Consider the following 19457-nt stretch of genomic DNA (forward strand, 5'->3'; position numbering starts at 1 on the left):
TGTTTCTCTTTTACCTCTTTGGTCTAAAATTTCTCACACAGATTAGGAACTTTTATCAAACTGGCTTCCTTCAAGAGACCCAAATATCTCTTTCCCTAATGATGTGGGTGCCTGTTTTGAATGGCGTATTCAAATGTAATACATATTGATGTTTGCTCTCCTGTCTAGTGCTATGACAGTGCATGGACAGTATGCAAACTTGGGACTGACTTCTCCCTAGTACTGACTGTGACCGCCAGATGGCACTAAGTCACCGGTGGGCTCAAGTGGGAGCCTGGGCTGGTGGGGGGCGAGGGAGGGGTGGTCACACTTTCAAGATGAGATGCAAATGCACATCCAGCACTTGCTGAGACTAAAGCAAACCCAGGCCGCTGGGTTTTGCACCTTTTGTTTTGTTTGTTTTGCTTTTTGGTCTCAGTTTTATATATTATCATCAGGTGTTTTTTTTGGTGGTGGAGGGGAAGGCTCCACAAAGTCATGAGCAGATTAAAATGTCTTGGTGCTTCTCGCTTGCCATTATTCAGACCCTAGCGTTTTGATTTATGTTAAAAACCCGACCATTTAAGTTTTATTATCTATACGATTATTAAAATTTTAAATTACATAATTAAAATACTGTAGATAGATATCCCCTCCCCAAGCTACTATTAAGCCCCCACACACACCTTTTTTGGTGCTGGTTCTGGAGCTTGAAGTCAGGGCCTAGGTTGCTATCTTACATTCAAGGCTAGTGTTCTACCACGTAAGCCACACCTCCACTTTTGGTGTGTTGGTTCATTGGAGATAAGAATCTCACAGATTTTCCTGCCCAGGCTGGCTTTGAACCGCAATCCTCTGATCTCAGCCTCCTAAGTAGGTAGGATTACAGGCATGAACCACTGGTAACTGGCTTAAGCATAAATCTTAAGTCCAGTGAAATAGACTCCAGCCTGTAGGGAAAAGATCATGCAGGGCAGAAAGTTTTATGTAAGTTATATACAATTTTATATAAGTGTCTGTTACACAAGTTATAGCTATACATTTATAATAAATTTAGGAGTGGACTTTTTTTTCCCCCTCTTTTGCTGGTACCAGAGTTTGAGCATGGGACCTGGTGCTCTTGCTTGGCTTGCTTGCTCAGCTGGGGCTCTACCTACCACTTGAGTCATGCCTCTGGCCCAGCCTTTTGCTGGTTATTTTGGAGATGCCACATAACAAAGCGCAAATAGCAAAGCTAGTTGAAGACTGGACCATCAGAGACACATGGTTCTGAGATTGGTAGCTGAAACAGCTCAGCTGAAACCAGTTTCTAACAGCCCAGCTGCCCAGAAAGGCTGAATCAAAGAACACAGCATCTTCAGTGAGGAACTGTTGATTTTGAGAACTTAGGGAGGCTTATTTAGAAAGCTAGTTCCTCCTGGGGAAACAAAAAGCATTTTAAATAGTTTCCCCCACTAAAATTTGTACAGAATCCTAGCAAGAAGTACCTAGGATAAAAAATGCTTTTCCAAGCTGGGTGCCAGTGGCTCACGTCCCTCATCCGAGCTACTCAGGAGGCTGAGATCTGAGGATCAAGGTTTAAAGCCAGCCTGGGCAGGAAAGTCTGTGAGACTCTTAGCTCTAATAAACCAGCAGAAAACTGGAAGTGGTGCTGTGGCTCAAGTGGTAGAGCGCTCACCTTGAGCTGAAGAGCTGAGGGACAGCGCCCAGGCCCCACGACTGACAAAAAAAAAAAAAAAAGTTTTTCCTACCATTTTTCATAAAGGTGATAGAAGTGTCATGTCTTTAAGACATGGCAACAAAGAAACATTATAGAGACGAATTCAATCCTGGATGTTAAAGTAGATGAATATTAGACTGCGTATGTGGTTGTATGCTCTCCTTTGATTTTCCTTTTTTAAAAAAGCTTACTTGAGCGCTACCACTACAAACAGTAGGATCTCCTAGCAGGCATTCTAACTAAGAGACCGGAGCCGTGTGCCAGCTCTTCTGCTCTTGAGGTCAACCTTGGAGATTGGTAGTTTTTCATCTGCCCGGTAGAAATGGAACGGCGTAAGAAAAGGGAGCGAAGAAGGAATCGGTGGTGGATTTTGTGGCCTTGGACTCCCATGTTCATTCATTCATTCATTCATTACCTGTCTATAATCTAGCATGTGTCTACACGCATCTTTCTTGAACTATGTTTGCATGAGTGAAAAATGGCGTGCATGATACTCCCAGAAGTACGCTTTCTTTGAATCCTTTTTTTTCAATTACCTGTAAGAAGTTGTTCAAAGGAGTTGACATTCAACCAAGCGGTGTACGCATACAGTGTGTCTTGATCAATGCTACCTCTTTTGGCATTTCCCACCTGCCCCTTCCTTCACTTATCTTAGTTTTTTATAGGCTGTGCATTGAAATTTTTCCCCATTTAATAAAGCGGTTTACGTACACAAGCCATCTCGATGGTCGCCATTTTCACCCCCTTCCGCCCAGCCCTTCTCTTATTTTTCTTTTGTGGTATATACAATGAATTGTTGATTCTTCTCCCCCTTCTCCCCCCAAGCCCCACACCCCCTCTTGTGAGAACTCATTTCCTGGGACTTACTTTGTTTTCTATATTAATTTTTTTTAAAGGCAGTGAGAAACTTTTAAACTGATTATTTTAGTAGCTCCTTGTGTCCTGCTGCATTTCTGAGCAGTCTTCTGTTACTTGGTCACACTAAGTATATGTTTCAAGCAAGGTTGTAGCAGTCGCTGCTTCTCCAGCTGGCTTTCGCTCCTGGTGCTGGGAGCATGCTTCTTGAGACCCCCAGCAGGTATTTCTTACTGCCTGGATTAGCTTTCTCTTTGCCCTTCAATGCTCTCCGGCTTTATCATCTCGGCCAGCAGACTTTTTCCCCCTCTCCTTAATCTCATTTTTGTTCTTTATTCGATGTTACAAGCTGTCTCCAGACTCATCTTTGTAAAGGTTGTTTCTGATCATTTTCTCCCCTCTTCGTCAGTGAACCCAATTTTCACTCATTCTTCATGCTAAAATAATTCCAGCCGGACTAACCAGTTAAGTGTTAAAAAACAGCAACAAAGACAAATCAATGGAAAGAAACATGGCTAAATTGATTTAAAAGCTTACAGTGAGAAAATTGCTTCTGTACCTGGCATTTAATTACAAAGCCAAAAATAGAGTAGTTACACAAGGAAGCTTGTATTTTCAAATCTATCACATCTGTCTGTCTGCTTGTCTGTCTGTCTGTCTGTCTGTCTATCTATCTATCTGTATCTAATCCATCCATCTAATCCACCCATCTAATTATCTATCATTTATCTGTCTAATCCATCTATCTAAGCCATCATCCAACTATACAATTACCATTTATCTATTAATATATCTTTCTAATTTGTCCATCCATCTATCTAATTATCTATCTGTCATTTAATTTATCTAATCCATCCATCTATCCATCTATCCCTCTATCTAATCTCTCCATCCATCTGTCATTTCTCTAATCCATCCATCTATCCCTCTATCATTTATCTATCTAATCTCTCTATCCATCCTTCTAATTATGTATATATATAATGTATCCATTTGTATATATAGATATATCTGATAGGTATTTATATATGTAATATGTATATATGATATGCATATGTACCTAATATATAGAATGCATATATTTGATAAGTATATGTATACATGTGTATACATAATGTATACATGTATACACATGTATATACATGTGTATAGATAATCTGATATATCTATGCCTATAGATAGATGGATGTTTTTTTTTTTTTGTCGGTCGTGGGGCTTGAACTCTGGGCCTGGGCACTGTCCTTGTGCTATTCAGCTCAAGGTGAGCGCTCTACTGCTTGAGCCACAGAACCACTTCCGGTTTTCTAGCCGTTTATTGGAGATAAGAGTCTCACAAACTTTCCTGCCTGGGCTGGCTTTGAACCGCGATCTTCAGATCTCAGCCTCCTGAGTAGCTAGGATTACAGGTGTGAGACACCGGCGCCCGGCTAGATGGATGTTTTCTAATGTAATCTACACTCAGTGAAGTCAGATTGTGTGATAACCTTTGGAAAAGCTGGGCAGGAGGGATGGGCTTAGGATATTTATAATGGGGTGTGTAGACAAGGTGGAGGTTCACAGGACCCATCTATGGGATTGTGCTGCACATGCACATTATTAAAAAGACAAAATCCCTTGCAAAGAGTATGGGGGTGTGGTCTGTTCTTGTGGAGCTTACTACTTCTGCTGGGGAGGACAAGCCAGGGATCAGGAGACAAAACACCCATGTCTCTCCTGGAATGCCCAGAGAGCACCCTGTGCACCCCTGTGTACCCCGTGTGCCCCCTGTGTGGCTCCGTGGCCCCCTAAGTGCATGGATGCATGTACACACATGTATGTCTATACACACTCATGTGCATGCGGTGTATATACACACGACTGCATGTACATGCATGGGAACGTGTCCACGCCCATGCATACACCCATGTCTTACGTATGTTCAGGTGTGCACCATGCACACACACGTATGCATATATGATGGATATGTGTGTCTAGGAATACGTGTGTGTACGTGGTAGGTAGGTTGCGCATATTCATTGTACGCCTTCTCACAGTTTAAATCCTTCGCAGATTCTAACAGCAGCGCAGAGCGAATGCGTCTGCAGCCGCCGCAGCCGCCGTGCGGGCGGGCCCCGTTCACGAGGTCACGGCCCCTCTGAGGGCACTTGCCCAGGGCAGACACAACTGACCCAGGCTGCCCGTTTGTCCGTCTGCAGTTGCTCGGCTCTGTGGCATCATCTAGAGGCTGCGGTGTGCAGACACAGGGGAGACACGGCTGTAGGGAGATTCCTCGAACCATCTTGAGACTCTGAGTGAGAGGTTCTGGGTGTCTAACTGGGTAGACCTGGCGGAGGCCCCAGGACGGAGGCCCCAGGATGGAGGCTGCATCCCCGGGCTTCAGGCCTCTTCCTTCTCCACCTGGAGTCTCATTGTGGATGACGCTCCCGTCTTCGGGGTGGAAGTCCACCCATTCAGGTGTCATCTCGTCAGGCGGAGAGGCTGGGGGGTGGGGGGCGGCTGCCTTTCTGGGAAGCTGACCCCTTTCAGAACCTGCCTAGTTGAGATGTCACTTACTTGACAACGAGTCACTTAGGCTCAAGGAGTGAAAATCACCAAATGCTCCCTGCCTTTCTCCAATATATTTTTTTTTCCCCCTCCTAACAATTAACGCTGCACTAACTTGACACCCTCTTCCCTTGTTTGCCTTTGTCAACCCCCGGTCCTTTTCTTCTATTAATTCCAGACATTAATATTTTCTTTTATGCAACTGCCGCCATTCACCCGTGAAACAGTTTGAACATTATGTAGCTGTCAAGAGGTCTGGGATTACCCAGTATGCTTTGCCTGTGAGAAACTGACACCACGGGCCGAGTTTTGAGATGTTTATTTTGAGAGTAGGCTGACAAGCATGAAAGCCTGATCCCCGAGTGGCAGTTTCATTTAATTAAAGGCCTCTTTTTATTATAGTTTTCCCCTACTTTCACATATATATATTTATATATATATATATATATATATATATATATATATATATATAATCAGGATGATCGTTAACGTCTGACTTGCCAGAGGTATTTTCCTGTGGTGTTAAAGAAAGGAGGAAGTGGGCAGACGCCTTGCTCACTACTGAGAATTCTACGGGTGTCTACGAATGCATTTATTTTTAACTGTGCCTCACACAAACACTGCTCAATATGGTGTGTGTGTCCAATAACACAAATGTTGGGCTCAGCTACCCAACTTAAAAAGTGATAGTTGAATGTGTGTATTTGTATGTGTGTGTGTATTTGAACTTTAATGTCCTTGTTTAAAGTTCATATCCTTGGCTCTATTGGAACAAGGGTGGATCAACAAGGGTGTGGCTTATGGAGTCTCTTAATTCTATTAATTACCTTTCAAACAAGGCAGAGTGATCATACCCTGATTATGAGGCTGCTTTGATTTCACATCATGGGAAACTTCCCTGAATTTATTTGCAGCCATTTTTAGACCATAGAAGCCAAAGGAAGAACTTGGTGAAACAGCCACCACCAAACCACCACCACCACCACCACCACCACAGCAAACAAACCAAAACACCTCAACTATTCAGGGAATTCAATCTGGGGCTCTTCATGGCTTGGTACGGGTCACATGACTGCCTTTCCACATACTCATCTCCGATGATGCTGCATTGGCTCTCACGGTGGCTTTCGCTGGCGTGGTTGGGTATACCAGGGGATAGAACCCTGTACCCTGCATCCTCGTGAGCACTGCTGTGTTTCAGAATTAACTGTGATAGCCTCGGTCCTCATGGCCTCTTCTCCTTCGTGCTGTCTTTGTTTCTCAATCATTATAAAATGATACGCACGTGTGCGTGTAACAAAGGCACAGCACATCATCCATGTATTTATGTTTTGCAAGCTGTTGTTATTAATAATAATAGAACCTCCTCAATCGATCTGGGAGAAACACGGTGGAGAACCATCTTCAGTCATCTCTCTCCGCCCTGGGCCGGTTGGAGGGGAGGAGAGGTCGTCACCCACTCTGTTGTTGGCATCCACTCCAAAGCTCCCCGGGAGATGCGAGATGCCGGGGCAGGTCCAGCGCTGTCAGCTTGGGAGGAAGGCGGAGGGCTGGGCAGGCTTGGAGCTCCTCAGGCCGCGGGGTGGGGGGAGAAACAATGGCTGCTGCTCGTGTGGCAGGTGCAGGGGGCCAGGGGAGAATGGCCAGGCTCTTCGACTTAATCTCTGTGCGCTCAGTGCCATGCTCTGTCGTCTCTGCTGGCCGGTCCTTTGAGCGTGTGGCTGCGGAGGGGCTTTGTGTATTGTGATGGTATTTCCGAGGGTGGGGGCTCTGTTGGGCGGACCAGCTGCAGAAGGTTTGCAGATTCACTTGCTCTGCTTTTTGGTGGGCCTCTGGCTGTTCCTTGGGGAGAGGGGCTTGCGTCTCCGTCTCCCCAGGACTCTTGACACTTGAGTTGATGCCTTGAATTTTTGTGGGTAGCAGAGAGATGACAGACCCGCATGGGGCCAAACGGGGGAAACAAAACAAAACAAAACCTCAAAGGGCCCGTTCATATTCTAGTAAAGGTAAAAAGAGAGAGAAGGAATTAGTCATTTACTCCTGAATTATTTCATTCCCTTTCTCTCCTCCACCAGAGGGGCCTTTGAGGTCTGAGCAGCGAGACCTGGCTGAGCCCCAGCCCTGAACGGATTATGTCTACTTAAACACTCTTGTTCTCTCTCCCTGTCTGTCTCTCCTTTTCCTTTGAAAGGCACGAGCGATCCCTATGTGAAATTTAAGCTGAATGGGAAGACTCTGTACAAAAGCAAAGTCATCTATAAGAACCTGAACCCAGTATGGGATGAAATCGTTGTGCTGCCAATTCAGAGCCTCGATCAGAAGCTGCGGGTGAAGGTAATCACGGATGGCTGGGGGGGGGGGAAATCCTAAGATCGTCTCTGGGGTTTCTTACGCCTTCTTGGAAGCCAGCTGGTCACTGTCGATTCTTCATATAGTCTCCTGATGGATAGTGTCTATAAGTCAATGGGATAGACTGAGTGTGAAATCCTATCTCCACTGACCGTATGTAAACAAGGGAGGATTGTTACTAGCAGCAAGTAAAGACGCCGTACAGAAACCTTTGCCTGTGAGGATCACTTTATACCTCAGAGCACTTCAAGCTCCCCGGCGATTGCTCCAACATCTGGGCTTAAAGAGCAGGAGTTGGGTTCGAGAGGGGGTCCCACTGTAGAATGCTTAGCAAATTTCTGTTTCCTAAGCCCTGCTTCCCATAAGGAGAGATGCTAACTTAGAATGAGATCTCATTCAAATGACAGGAAGTGATCTGTTTTCAATGTATACCCCTCCTCCACCCCCCCCCCATGAGTAAGGCTGGATACATTTCTTCTTTCTATAGGGTTGGTTTACATTTCTCTGTAAGTGGATGGTACAAATTATTGTCAGGTGTGAAGGAGAGATTTTTTTTTTAAAGGATCCTTGTTGTTCATTTGAGAAACTGTGGGTTTGTGCACATTCCTACACATTCCTGACCTCTCTGTGCTCTGTAGGTGTACGATCGAGACTTAACCACCTCGGACTTCATGGGCTCTGCTTTCATTGTTCTCCGTGATCTCCAACTTAACAGGTATGTTAATTAATTAATTAATTTTTACTACTTAATGGGAACTTGAGGTCCTCATGCGTGATACTTGTGGAAAGCAACCCAAATAAATGAAAGACTGGTGTTATTGTTAGATTCTGCTCGTTGCAGATGACAAATCTAGTTTTTCAGACATTAAACCTTTTATAACACACCTGGAAATACGTGCTGGGGTTTTCATTGTTAAACATTCAGGCTCATTCACTTAAGACCAATAGTTTATCTTTTATTTGGGCCACATGGCCTTGCAGATGAGTAAGGTGGCTATTGGATCAGATGATACCAAACCAAGTTTTCTGCCCTGACAGTGGTTGGTTTCTTTTCACAGACTCTGGGGCTCTCGTGTAGCATTGGCATTTTGATCCTTCACAAGAGATAGGAGACTTTTTACCATAAGCTATCTATGGTGCCAAAAGACCAGTCGGTGTTAAAATGATCATTATTGTATTTGCCTTTCGCTTACAGAACGACTGAGCATATTTTAAAACTGGAAGATCCAAACAGCTTAGAAGACGACATGGGAGTGGTTGTGTTAAATCTGAACCTTGTTGTGAAGCAGGGGGATTTCAAGAGACATGTGAGCAGAAAACTCTTATTCTTTTTAAGCTCGCTTCTGTGATTTCCATTTGATTATTGGGCTATTGACATTTTTATAATTATTTTTAGGAGGAAACAAACACTTTTCTTTATAAACTTAAGGAACCCATCTGTGGTTACCTACGTGTCATTTGAATGACTGACAGGAAAGCACATTAAAGAATTATCTCTAACTTGGCTAGAGATGTGATTAGTATTACTGTAATTAAAACTCACCCGATTCTATCAGGACGCAAAGGAGACTCTGTTCTCGGGAACATACAGATGACTGTAAATCACAATTTCACTTTATGTTTTGGGATTATACGTTTTTAATCCTGCACACTAAAATAAGAACAAAAATGTGCCTTATTATAACTTACTTGAAAGGCATTTTTTTTTTCATTTTGCTGAAGAAAGAATAAAATGTGTTTCTGTCTTGCCTGGGTGGAGTTCACTGTGAACAATCTGACACTTGTGTGTGAGTTAGGTTTCAACAGACAAGAGTCAGACAAGGAGAATAATCTCCATATTACATACCAACACTGAGAGCTGTAATTTGTGAGTTGTAATTTCAACATTAACAGTGGTTTGCTAGCAAATACAAAGAAGGTGGGCTTCAAGAAGTAGAAGAACTGGGGTGCCCCCTTTTAATTATTAGTGCCAACTAAACATTTGCGTTTTAACTTGGATTTCCTGATGGTAAGTTTGCTCAACAGAGACAGAACAAATCTCTGCTGATCACTTTTTTTTTTGCTTTAAAGAAGTAGCCCATACTTAGGATGTCAGTGAATCTGGTATTTTGATGTTATGATGTCTGAAATTGATATTGAAAATAATTTTTGAGCTGGAAGCTAGCTTAAAATAACCAATGTGTTCTCAAATGTTCCTGTGTATTTAAGTGGCGTTTGTAAAGTTACATCATTTCCTGCATGAACACATTGACATATTTAAATGACTACTTAGTGGATTTTTCTGTAGTCTATTAGAGCAGTCATCTTGCCATTTAAATACATTTAAATTGGTCCCCAAATTTAGAGAGGCCAAGTAAGTGGGATTGTAGGTTTACTTGATTTCAAATTGCAGAGTGATTAATACTGGATACACCTTGGACTGGGTGTTTGTAAAGCAACTCAATTTTTTTTTCAAGTTCAAAGTCCATGGGTAGTTCCTGCTTTACTGTGTTTGGCTCTTCTTATATTTAACCCTCCCCTCCCCAGCCTGTCTTCTGTGTTGAAGAATTGGTTAGACAGTGTGCTCACTCATGTGGTTTCTTGTCTGGTGGAGATCTGGTGTACAACCTATTTATTTTGTATATTTCTACGGAGACCGTATACAAAACCCTGGCTCTTCTCGTTGGCAGCTTGCCTTTTTCTCTTTATATATTGGTCAGAGTATCGCTTAGGAATACTCACATAACAATTTATTCTGCGCCATATGTGGCTTTTCTACTTCAATCGCGTGTGATGGGCCCTTGGAGTGTCATAGATAGGAGAAAACATTTGTTCTTTTCATCAAGTGAAGTTCATATTTCAAGGTACTTTTATATTGAGGTTTTTAAATGGAAAGGACTAGCCCTTGGGACCAGTGGGCCATAGATAACTAGGTACCTTTGATACATTTCTATTTCGATTCCAGTTTCGATGGAGGGACTTCAGCAGGGATCCTCAGTTTTGTCTCCACTTATTTTTTCTTTCCATCAACCATGAAGTTAGTGATTGTTGCTTCAGAACCAACCTGTCCTCCCCCCACACCCAACACACACAAGAAAAACCTTCACACCTACAACTTGTCCCGAGTTTTCCCTCCTGGGTAGAGATTGAGACCTAGGTAACACAGATGAGAACTGGAATCTTCCAATCAGGTGCTAAAATATTTGTTGGAAGGCTGACAAATACTTTTTTTTCCTGAGTAAATAGAAGAATGCAATGAAAAGATTTTTTTTTTTGTCAGCCTGCCTGGCTTTGAATCCCAGTCCCACCAAGAGTTAATCAAGCCTACACCTTTCTCTGAACCTCTCAGTTCATTTTCCTTAGGTGAGGAAGGAAGATAAGGAGAGTATTTGTTTCCTAGTGCTATGGAGAAGATCGAGATGAAGAGGTATGGTGCTTCTAATGTGGTAGTGTGTAGCGAAGGGTAAGCCATGAGGGGAAGTCATTTTTCTATGGATATTCTTTAATAATAATCCATTTTGATTATTATCACCCAAAAAAGCAAAGAATTCTATGTGAGTAGGATTTAAATAGCTTCATCCTCTTGCAAGATGCTAATTAATTTTGGCATTTGGGTTGGGTGAAAATACGTGATACCACACTGAGAAAATACCAGCTGGAAGAACTGATTTTACTATCCTGGTGGTAGTTTCTAGAACTCTTGGTCACATGTTACATGTTGATTTCCTCCTCATTTCACCAGGGGAGGTGTTCTGAACAAAGAATATTTTCAAGTCATTTCTGTACCAACGTTTCTAGTTCTTGGGGAATGGAATCGGAGTGAATTTATCCTAAAGACCATTTATTTCTGGTGTCTCATCTCCAGGGATGGCATATGGACAAATTGATAGGCCAGTTAACTGATAAGGATTATTATTTTTTTTCCTTCAGTCCAGTCGTAAATGTGGTCTTCTCCATTAGGCTTATAACTGAGTTAGCGTATTCGAAATTTATCCAAATGTTAACCACCAGTGAGTGAGCTGGTTGAGCAGCCTAAGTAGAGCCTTGAAACAGAATGCTCACCGGAGTAAGAAGTTGGTTTTGCAGAGAGAACATTTTAATTTTAAATCCTTTTTGTACCAGTCCTGGGATTTAAACTCAGGGTCTCTCTGTTTCCCTTGACTTGACTGGTGCTCTTCGAGCCACACCACCACTCCAATTTTTTGCTGCTTAATGGGAGATAAGACTCTCATGGAATTTCTGCCCTGGCTGGCTTTGAACCACAATCCTTAGATCCTCCTTAGGAGCTAGGATGACAGATGTGAGCCACCAGCTGCCAGGTTTTAATTTTAATTGTAGTTGTGGCTCAGCGGGCTCAGCATGTCTAATTAAAGATGAGGGAAGAACCACGTGGAAAATATTTTTCTTCTCTTACTCAGGACTGTAGTTACTTATTTTTCTTAATTAGGAAATAATGACTCCACATATTTTCCTGTTGTTTGAGATATTGAGTATTAGCTTATGAAATTTAATCGAATAGTATTTGCTGTTTTCTGGGAATACAGAAACTTACACATGAACTAACATCAGTCATAAGTGTTTTCACATAGGAGAAACATGATTTTCCACTTTTTTTAAAAAAAAGAGAAAATGGTACCAGTTTCAATGTCATTTCAATAATACCTTTAGGAACAGAACAGTATCCATTTGCTATGGGCTGGGTAGACTAAACACTGGAAGAAAATTAGGTAGCCCAAACACACAAATGGGAATTTTAGCATTCGTACTTTCTTGCTTAAATGTGCTTTGTTCACAGCATCAGAATTTGAATGCTAACCATAGCACTTAAATTATAGCCTATAACACAGTACAATCACTTCATTAATGACTTTTCTCTGTTCCTTTGTTACCGTCTTGATTATCCAATGGTGCCAAACTTAGCGGTGGTCACATCGGAAGAGGATAAGTGCCAACAAGGTGAGTATATCTGTGTTTTCCTTTCCATACTGTGGCTGAAACTTCATCTTTGTAGCAAAGAGAAATGTATACATATTGGACATCACTCAACCTTTACTTGTCATGGTATTTGTTGTCTCTTAACATATAAGAAGGCAACAGTTTTCCTTTAAAATTTCATTTAATAATGGGCCTGGCCAGATACTTGAACTCATTGCTTGTTGGAATGGTAACATTTCATATGTACCAGACATGTTTGAATTGTATATATCCTTAAGCTTGGATTATGAAGCATATAACATGGTTAGATTTATTCCTTTAGGAAGTTATTTACCGTCAAATTTAAAAACTACCATCAGTATTATTGGGGCAATGTACAGATTGAGAGGAAGGAATGTGAGGTATGTTTTCTAAGTCTCTTGGATAATGTCTTCTGATAAGAAGCTATTACTCTTTGCGGAAGAATATCCCAAATTATTTCTTCGTGAGATGATGGCTGTTTTGTTTTGTTACTAATGTCAAGCAGTTACACAGTGGCTATACAGTAGTGCTTAGGTATTCTAAGAGGACTTTCTGCATGTAATAGTTTGATCAAGTTATTTAGTGTGTGAATTATCACGTAGGAGACCAAGTGCGAATATTATTAGAAAAGTAAACGAAAGCCCTCTAACTTCATTTAGCTACTTTTGAAAGAGAAATTCTTAGGAAAATAATTCTAATTAAACGGCCTACATCCAGGTCTACTACCATGATGGTGGTGGTGATGGTGGTGGTGGTGTGTGTGACAGGCAGAGGCTTTTCTCATAATCAAGTTGTACTTATAGATGTGCACATGTGGTGAGATCTTTAACTTCTAACAGAATGCCTCCTCTATAAAATAACTAGTTTACAATTAGGATACCTTCAGGTCAAAGTGTGTGTGTATGTGTGTGTACACGTGTGTGTACGTGTGTGTGTTTGAGGGACAGCAAGCAGGAGCAGAAGAAGGTGTGAAGATAGGAGAAGAAGAAACGAGGCTGGGTTAGGATCCCTTTTGGTTTGGGAGGTAGAAGGAGAAACCTTTCTCCCACGTAACTGAAATACAGCCACGCTTTGCATTTGAACACTTCCAAGTACCTGTGACCAAGGCAAGTTGTTACCCTGCCAGTTTGTTAGAAATAAACCTGAGAGCGCCTAAGTGGTTGTGTGTGCCCTGTCTCAAAACTCCTCCAGCTCTGTCTTACTCCTGGGCAGTCACTAGAGGGTGGAAGAGGCCCGTGTCTCACCGCGAAGGAGGTCCAGCGCCGGCCTGCCCCTTTCCAGTCTGCAACCACCCAGGGCAGTAAACCTTCCCAGAATGCTTTGGTGAAACCTGACAAAGCAGTATTTCCTCCTTTATTGATTCTGCTAGTGCACTAAAACATTGGTACTGTACATCAATAACCAGCTTTAGTTAGGGAGCTCTGGTGTGTGGAAGAACATAAAAGACTGGAGAGAAAAATTGCGAGCTTGGGGAATATTGGAGTCTAGGGAGGACCGGAGAGGTTATGGAAGAATGGCCAAAGCAGTGAGGAGGGATGGGGAAAAAATGTTGACGGCTTGGAGAAAGATATCAAAAATATGGAAGGGAACAGAGGATCTAGAGAGCCGTGTGTGTGTGTGTGTGTGTGTGTGTGTGTGTGTGTGTACGCGCGCTCTCGTGTGTGTGGTGTCTTAAAACTGAGCTGTATTCCTCTCTCTCTTTTCTCTCTCTCTCCCTCTCTCTCCCCCTCTTTCCCTTTCAGAAATATAGAAGGGAATGGAGGATCTAGAGAGCAATATGTGTGTGTGTATGTATATGTATATATGTATGTGTATATATGTGTATGTGGTGTCTTGAAACTGAGCTGTATTCCTCTCTCTTACTCTTTCTTTCTCTCCCCCTCTCTTCCTCTCCCCTTTCTCTCTCCTTCTTCCTTTCCCTTTTTATCCCAAGTCATACTGATTTCTGAAATTTTGACTTCTGCGTACAGGGGTTTAAAGGTATTATTAATGTCACTGACTACTCTATATTTAGTAAACTTATGAATGATAAGAATTCATTGACAGCTACTCAAGTTCTTTGAAACATGTAAGGTGTACCCTGGGGAAGACTTAGGAACTCTGTCCAGAGTTTCTGCTTCTGAGAGTGTGCAGTTCGAAACAGAGGTGTGGAGGAATTGCTGATTTGTCTTATGAAAATAGACTCACAGACGCTATTAGAGACATTGTTGTTAACTCTGTGTACACTGGCTAGCTTACCTGATGACATGTTTACGCTAGAAGTATCATTTTCTTTTAGGTTTCACGTATTATAGTTCATAGTGGGTAATGTCCTGACATGCATGAAAAACTTCATGTTCTAATATGGTGTACATGCCCACCTCAATCTGTTTTTTATAATACCTTCATTTAGACTATTGTGTCTCTTCCTCTAATTTCCTAATTTTTGGATCCAATGTACCTGTGTGGTATAGATTGTGTGTGTGTGTGTGTGTGTGTGTGTGTGTGTGTATGTTTAAACTTCTTCCAAACCATTTCCTTACTGTGTTGCTTTAGCTTTTGATAGTAAATATATATACATATACATATATATATATATATATATATATATATATATCCTTCTAAAATAGGTATACATTCCATGCAAAAACCTTTTGAAATGAGCATTTAAAGAAGCAATTAGCAGTTTGATTCAATAGGACCTGGGTTGCCATGTAATTTCTTTATGGATTTCTGGTAGGTCTTCAGTGTAACTACAGGGCCGCTTTCCGAGCCTCCCTTCTGTCTAGTTTGAGAACTGTAACCGGGGTGGGGATAAAAACCAACAGCTGCCCCTTCTCCTATCAAGCAGCATGAGAGGAGAAGGGAAGGAAGAAATCACTGAAACAGAATTGAGAATTCACTGACTGGACTCAGAAACTTAACACATACACACACACACAGACACACAGACAGACAGACAGACAGACACACACACCCTTCCCCTCCCCTAACCCCCCACGGTCACTTGGGCTATAGCAGTGCTATGTCTGAGCACAATGATTTTTTTAGATAGAGATTTCCATTGCTTACAATGACACTGCAGAGATGAAGTACATAGTTTGACATAGCCCCCTCCCCTTTTTTCAGCCCACTGGTTCACTCTAAGAGGGGACCTTCCCGAGTGTATAATTTTATTATTCAGGGTGGAATTAATGGATGGTGCCGATTCTTTTAGAATATCTGGCTTCCTGTTCTCTTATTCCACTGTCTGTTACTGTAGAAGCTGATGTCTACAGGCTGCATTTTCTTTAATTTTTATTTTATTTTTGTCAGTTGTGGGGCTTGAAGTCTGGGCCTGGGCGCGGTCCCTCAGCTCTTCAGCTCAAGGCCAGTGCTCTACTACTTGAGCCACGGCGCCACTTCTGGCTTTTTCTGTGTATGTGGTGCTGAGGAATCGAACCCAGAGCCTCATGCATGAGGTGTAAGCACTCTACCACTGAACCACCTTCCCAGCCCATCAGGGCTGCATTTTCTAGCTCCCTTGACCAGCAGGTTTCATATCTATCTATCTATCTATCTATCTATCTATCTATCTATCTATCTATCTATCTATCTATCTATCTATCTATCTCTATCTGCTATTATCTATTATCTTCATCATATCTCCCTACCTATCTGCTATTATCTATCATCGATCTCTATCATCTAATATCTATTATCTGTTTGCTATCTACCTACAAATCAATTAATCTATCTGATAATCTACTGTCTATTATCTACCAATTAATCACTTTATCTGATAATCTACCATCTCTTATCTATTATCATCCAGCATCTGCTATCTATTATATATCATCTGCTATCTGTCTATATCTATATCTATTATATATCTATCATCTATTTACCTATCTGTGTATCTATCATCTATCTGTTCTGTCTATTATCTACCATCTATCATCTATCCGTCATCATCTGTCTCCATCATCTAACTTTAATGCCGGTAGAATGACCTTTTCGGTCTTCCCTTCTCTCTGAAAGGAGCCTGTAGTCCATCTCTTGTCTGGCCAGAAATCTGTCTGAACCTTTCGGACTAGACATGCTCTTCTTCAGCTGTTCATCGAATCACCCCTCCGAGTGACGTGAGACTTAGACTTGCTCAGAGATCCCCCCTGGAGTGTAGTCTGAACTGACAGGCTGATAGGAGAGATGAGAAGTAAAGAGACAGAGATATTTGTGGGTGCAGGGGGGACCCTTTCCCCTGGCCTTGCAGGTTGGTGGGGCTTGTAAGAACCAAAGTTAGAGTCATCCTGGGTCAAAGCCAAGACAGAAAAAAAGTAGAAAAGACTAGATCTGACATACAGGCTGCCAGGACAGTGTGTGCACATGCTCATGCACACAATCAAGAAATATTAGATGATAAGAGCTTCCTATAGATTAGGACAAGGAGATAAAAGCTTGTGGACTTAAACACCTTTTATTATTTATGTTGTAACAGGAGGTAAGAACGCGAGAAAGATTTTTGAACTCTGAGAGCTCTTTGGGTATTTATAGACCTCATCTATTTACTTAATCTTTTTATTCTCTTCATTCGGTTGTTTTACAAATTTTTAGGTGGGAAACTCGAGTGACGATATGCTTTTTTAATTGCAAAAAGATTCCAGGTAAAATAGCTTTAAAAAAAAATCACGATCTTGTTTGTAGAAATTCTTCCTCTTTTTTTTTTTCTGTCTTGTTTTGGACCTGTGGTAGAGTTTTCATCTACACAGACACATCTTACCTTCCATCCGTATGTGGTAAATCTGAGGAGGCTGATGTTTGATGATCCTTAGGCAAAAGGGGTCTGCGTGGCTGAAGCATCCATGCTTGCAGGATTTTCTTCAGATGATATAAAAGAGCTGCCAAGGGAAATCTAGTATGGAAGTTGGGGTCCCTGCAAATGTGGGCCTTCTTAGTGTTGCCTGCAAAAGCTGCCGGTGACAGAGAGCCATTTCACGTGTTGAAAGGGCCTTGCAAGGAATATTTCGTACAACTTTTTGAGTAGATGGATGTTTTCCCCATCACGTTTTTTGGGGGGTGGGGTTGGGAACAGTGGTCAGCATGGATGAATCGTACACTCTACTGCTTTTCTTACCAAGCTGATGATTTTTTTTTGTGGATTTGTCACCATAGCATCAAGGAAATGATCGATGCCAGTCCAAAAAAAGGATGCACGGGAAACATGATTCTATACTTCCGTCACCCGGGTGATAGGAAGGGTCTATGTGCACGAGCTTGCACTTCATGGATGTGCAGATCATTCGTGGTTTTGTCCCCCGGGCCCCAGTCCCCTGTCCCTCCCTCGCTCTCCTCTCCCCTTCCCTCAGCTCTTATCTTTCCTCCCCTTGGCTCCTCTCCTCTTCCTCCTCTCCATTTTGGAGCATCTTGGATGAGCTGGCCATCACAGGCAGTTCTGGAGCTCGACCTGGCTCACTGTGACCTTGGTTTGCATTCTGACTCCTTGTCACCTTTCATGGTCTTGCTTGACTTGTCCCCTCTCTGCCCTGCTTCCCGGGCTCAGGAGAGAGAGCAGACAGAGAGCTCACCTCGCGTCTTGGGTTTCTGTGGAAGCCGCCTCCAGGACCCTGGGTCCTGGGATCTCAATGCAGACTCCTTAGCATGTCCTCTCTGGGGAACTCCTTAAAATACAGCCATGTGGCTCTCAGAATCGAGGCGAACGCATGGCTTTGAAGGTCTATTCCTGGATCAAAACCTTCTGTGGAGACTGAGGTGACTCTGGGTGCCCCCCCCCACCGCATTTGAAGTCAGGACATACTATGGTGTGCTCTCTCCCACTACCCCTTCCTTCTCATGTCCTAGAAATACTTATTTCCCAGGCTCTCTCCCTTTTGCAGTAACCAGTATGGCTAACCGCTGAATATCATACCTTGGCTTCCACAAATGAATAACCACGGCACCGGCCTTCCGTGGAAATGGTTCTGTCCTTTCAAGAAGAATGGGTGTGGATCTGATAGGGTTGGAGTCCCAGGCAGAGAGAGCAGATGAATGAATCAACATAGAAATAGTAAAAGGTGCTGATCCTTGGGGGGGGGGAGAAAGGGAGGGAAGGAGGATAATATAAAAACCCTGATGTGCTATATTTTATCTATTCTGTCTGCGGAGGAATTAGGGTCAGGCCCCAGGTGACTGCTGCTTCTGCTGGTGTTCCCTTCAGTTCAGGTGGGCTGGCTCCTTTCTTTCTTGCCTATCCCCTCCCTGGGCTGCATTAAGATGACAAATTTCACTTATGGGCTAGGGCACGGGACATGAAAGCCTGAGCTATTCCAGCTAACTGAGTGAGTGCAGATGAGCTGATTTATCGTGGGGTGGAAAGGAAGAGTGTTTGAAGAACAAATAGATGTTATCCTGACTCTGCCACAGAAAGGTGCATAGAAGGTCTGAACTCCGCCTCCAACCTCCGCCTCCTTTGCCTCATTACCCCTCTTGAGGGTGGAACTGAAGCATTCAAGTAATTAAGGAACTTCTTTAAGGCACACACATATGCGCAAGCACACGAAGATGAACTCCAATTTTGGAGCCATTTTAGTAGTCGTATTATCAATATTGTACTACTACTACTTGTAGTATTATACATGCTTTATTATTTAGGGTGAGATAAATACAAGGCATGTCTCGGGTCCTTTTCGTCTGTGAACTCTATAATAGATCATTCTCTTACCCTGCCTTTGAGAAAGGGAGGACAGGAAAAAAAAAAACAAAACAAAACCCCATCACCACCAACAACTTGAATTGCAAGAAAGCAAGTCCATCAGATCAAACACGACTGCGCTAAATACTAAAATGTTCAAAGTCCGACAGAGATAGATAAAGGCTTTGATGGAAAGTGGATATTTCCCAGGGACATTACAAGCAATAATCCAGATGTTCGGGTGTAATGCAACGAGTGTCCGCGGATAGAGCAGGCGTTCCTGCCAAGTAGCCCCCGACGCAGGCCTCCGCCCTGCCCTCCCATGCTGGTCTGCCATATGGAACCCATCTCCAGACCCCCTTAATAACCGGCTTTGGATTCCATTTCCACAGAACTCATGGAGCTTAAGTGGGACCATTTTATGGACAA

The 19457-nt window shown here is 42.6% G+C and overlaps 1 protein-coding gene across 1 annotated transcript in view; it reads left to right on the top strand.

Annotated features, from left to right (window-relative positions):
* Nucleotides 1–19457, top strand: part of Mctp2 (multiple C2 domains, transmembrane 2) — a 113682-nt gene that overhangs the window by 10539 nt on the left and 83686 nt on the right. Inside the window, exons 4-7 of the mRNA XM_013012180.1 lie at nucleotides 7290–7432; nucleotides 8086–8162; nucleotides 8643–8754; nucleotides 12347–12382. Of these exons, the coding sequence (XP_012867634.1) occupies nucleotides 7290–7432; nucleotides 8086–8162; nucleotides 8643–8754; nucleotides 12347–12382 (368 nt within the window). The remainder of the gene's footprint in view (nucleotides 1–7289; nucleotides 7433–8085; nucleotides 8163–8642; nucleotides 8755–12346; nucleotides 12383–19457) is intronic.

This window comes from Dipodomys ordii, unplaced genomic scaffold (assembly GCF_000151885.1).
Source record: "Dipodomys ordii isolate 6190 unplaced genomic scaffold, Dord_2.0 Scaffold15, whole genome shotgun sequence".
Classification (NCBI taxonomy): domain Eukaryota; kingdom Metazoa; phylum Chordata; class Mammalia; order Rodentia; family Heteromyidae; genus Dipodomys; species Dipodomys ordii.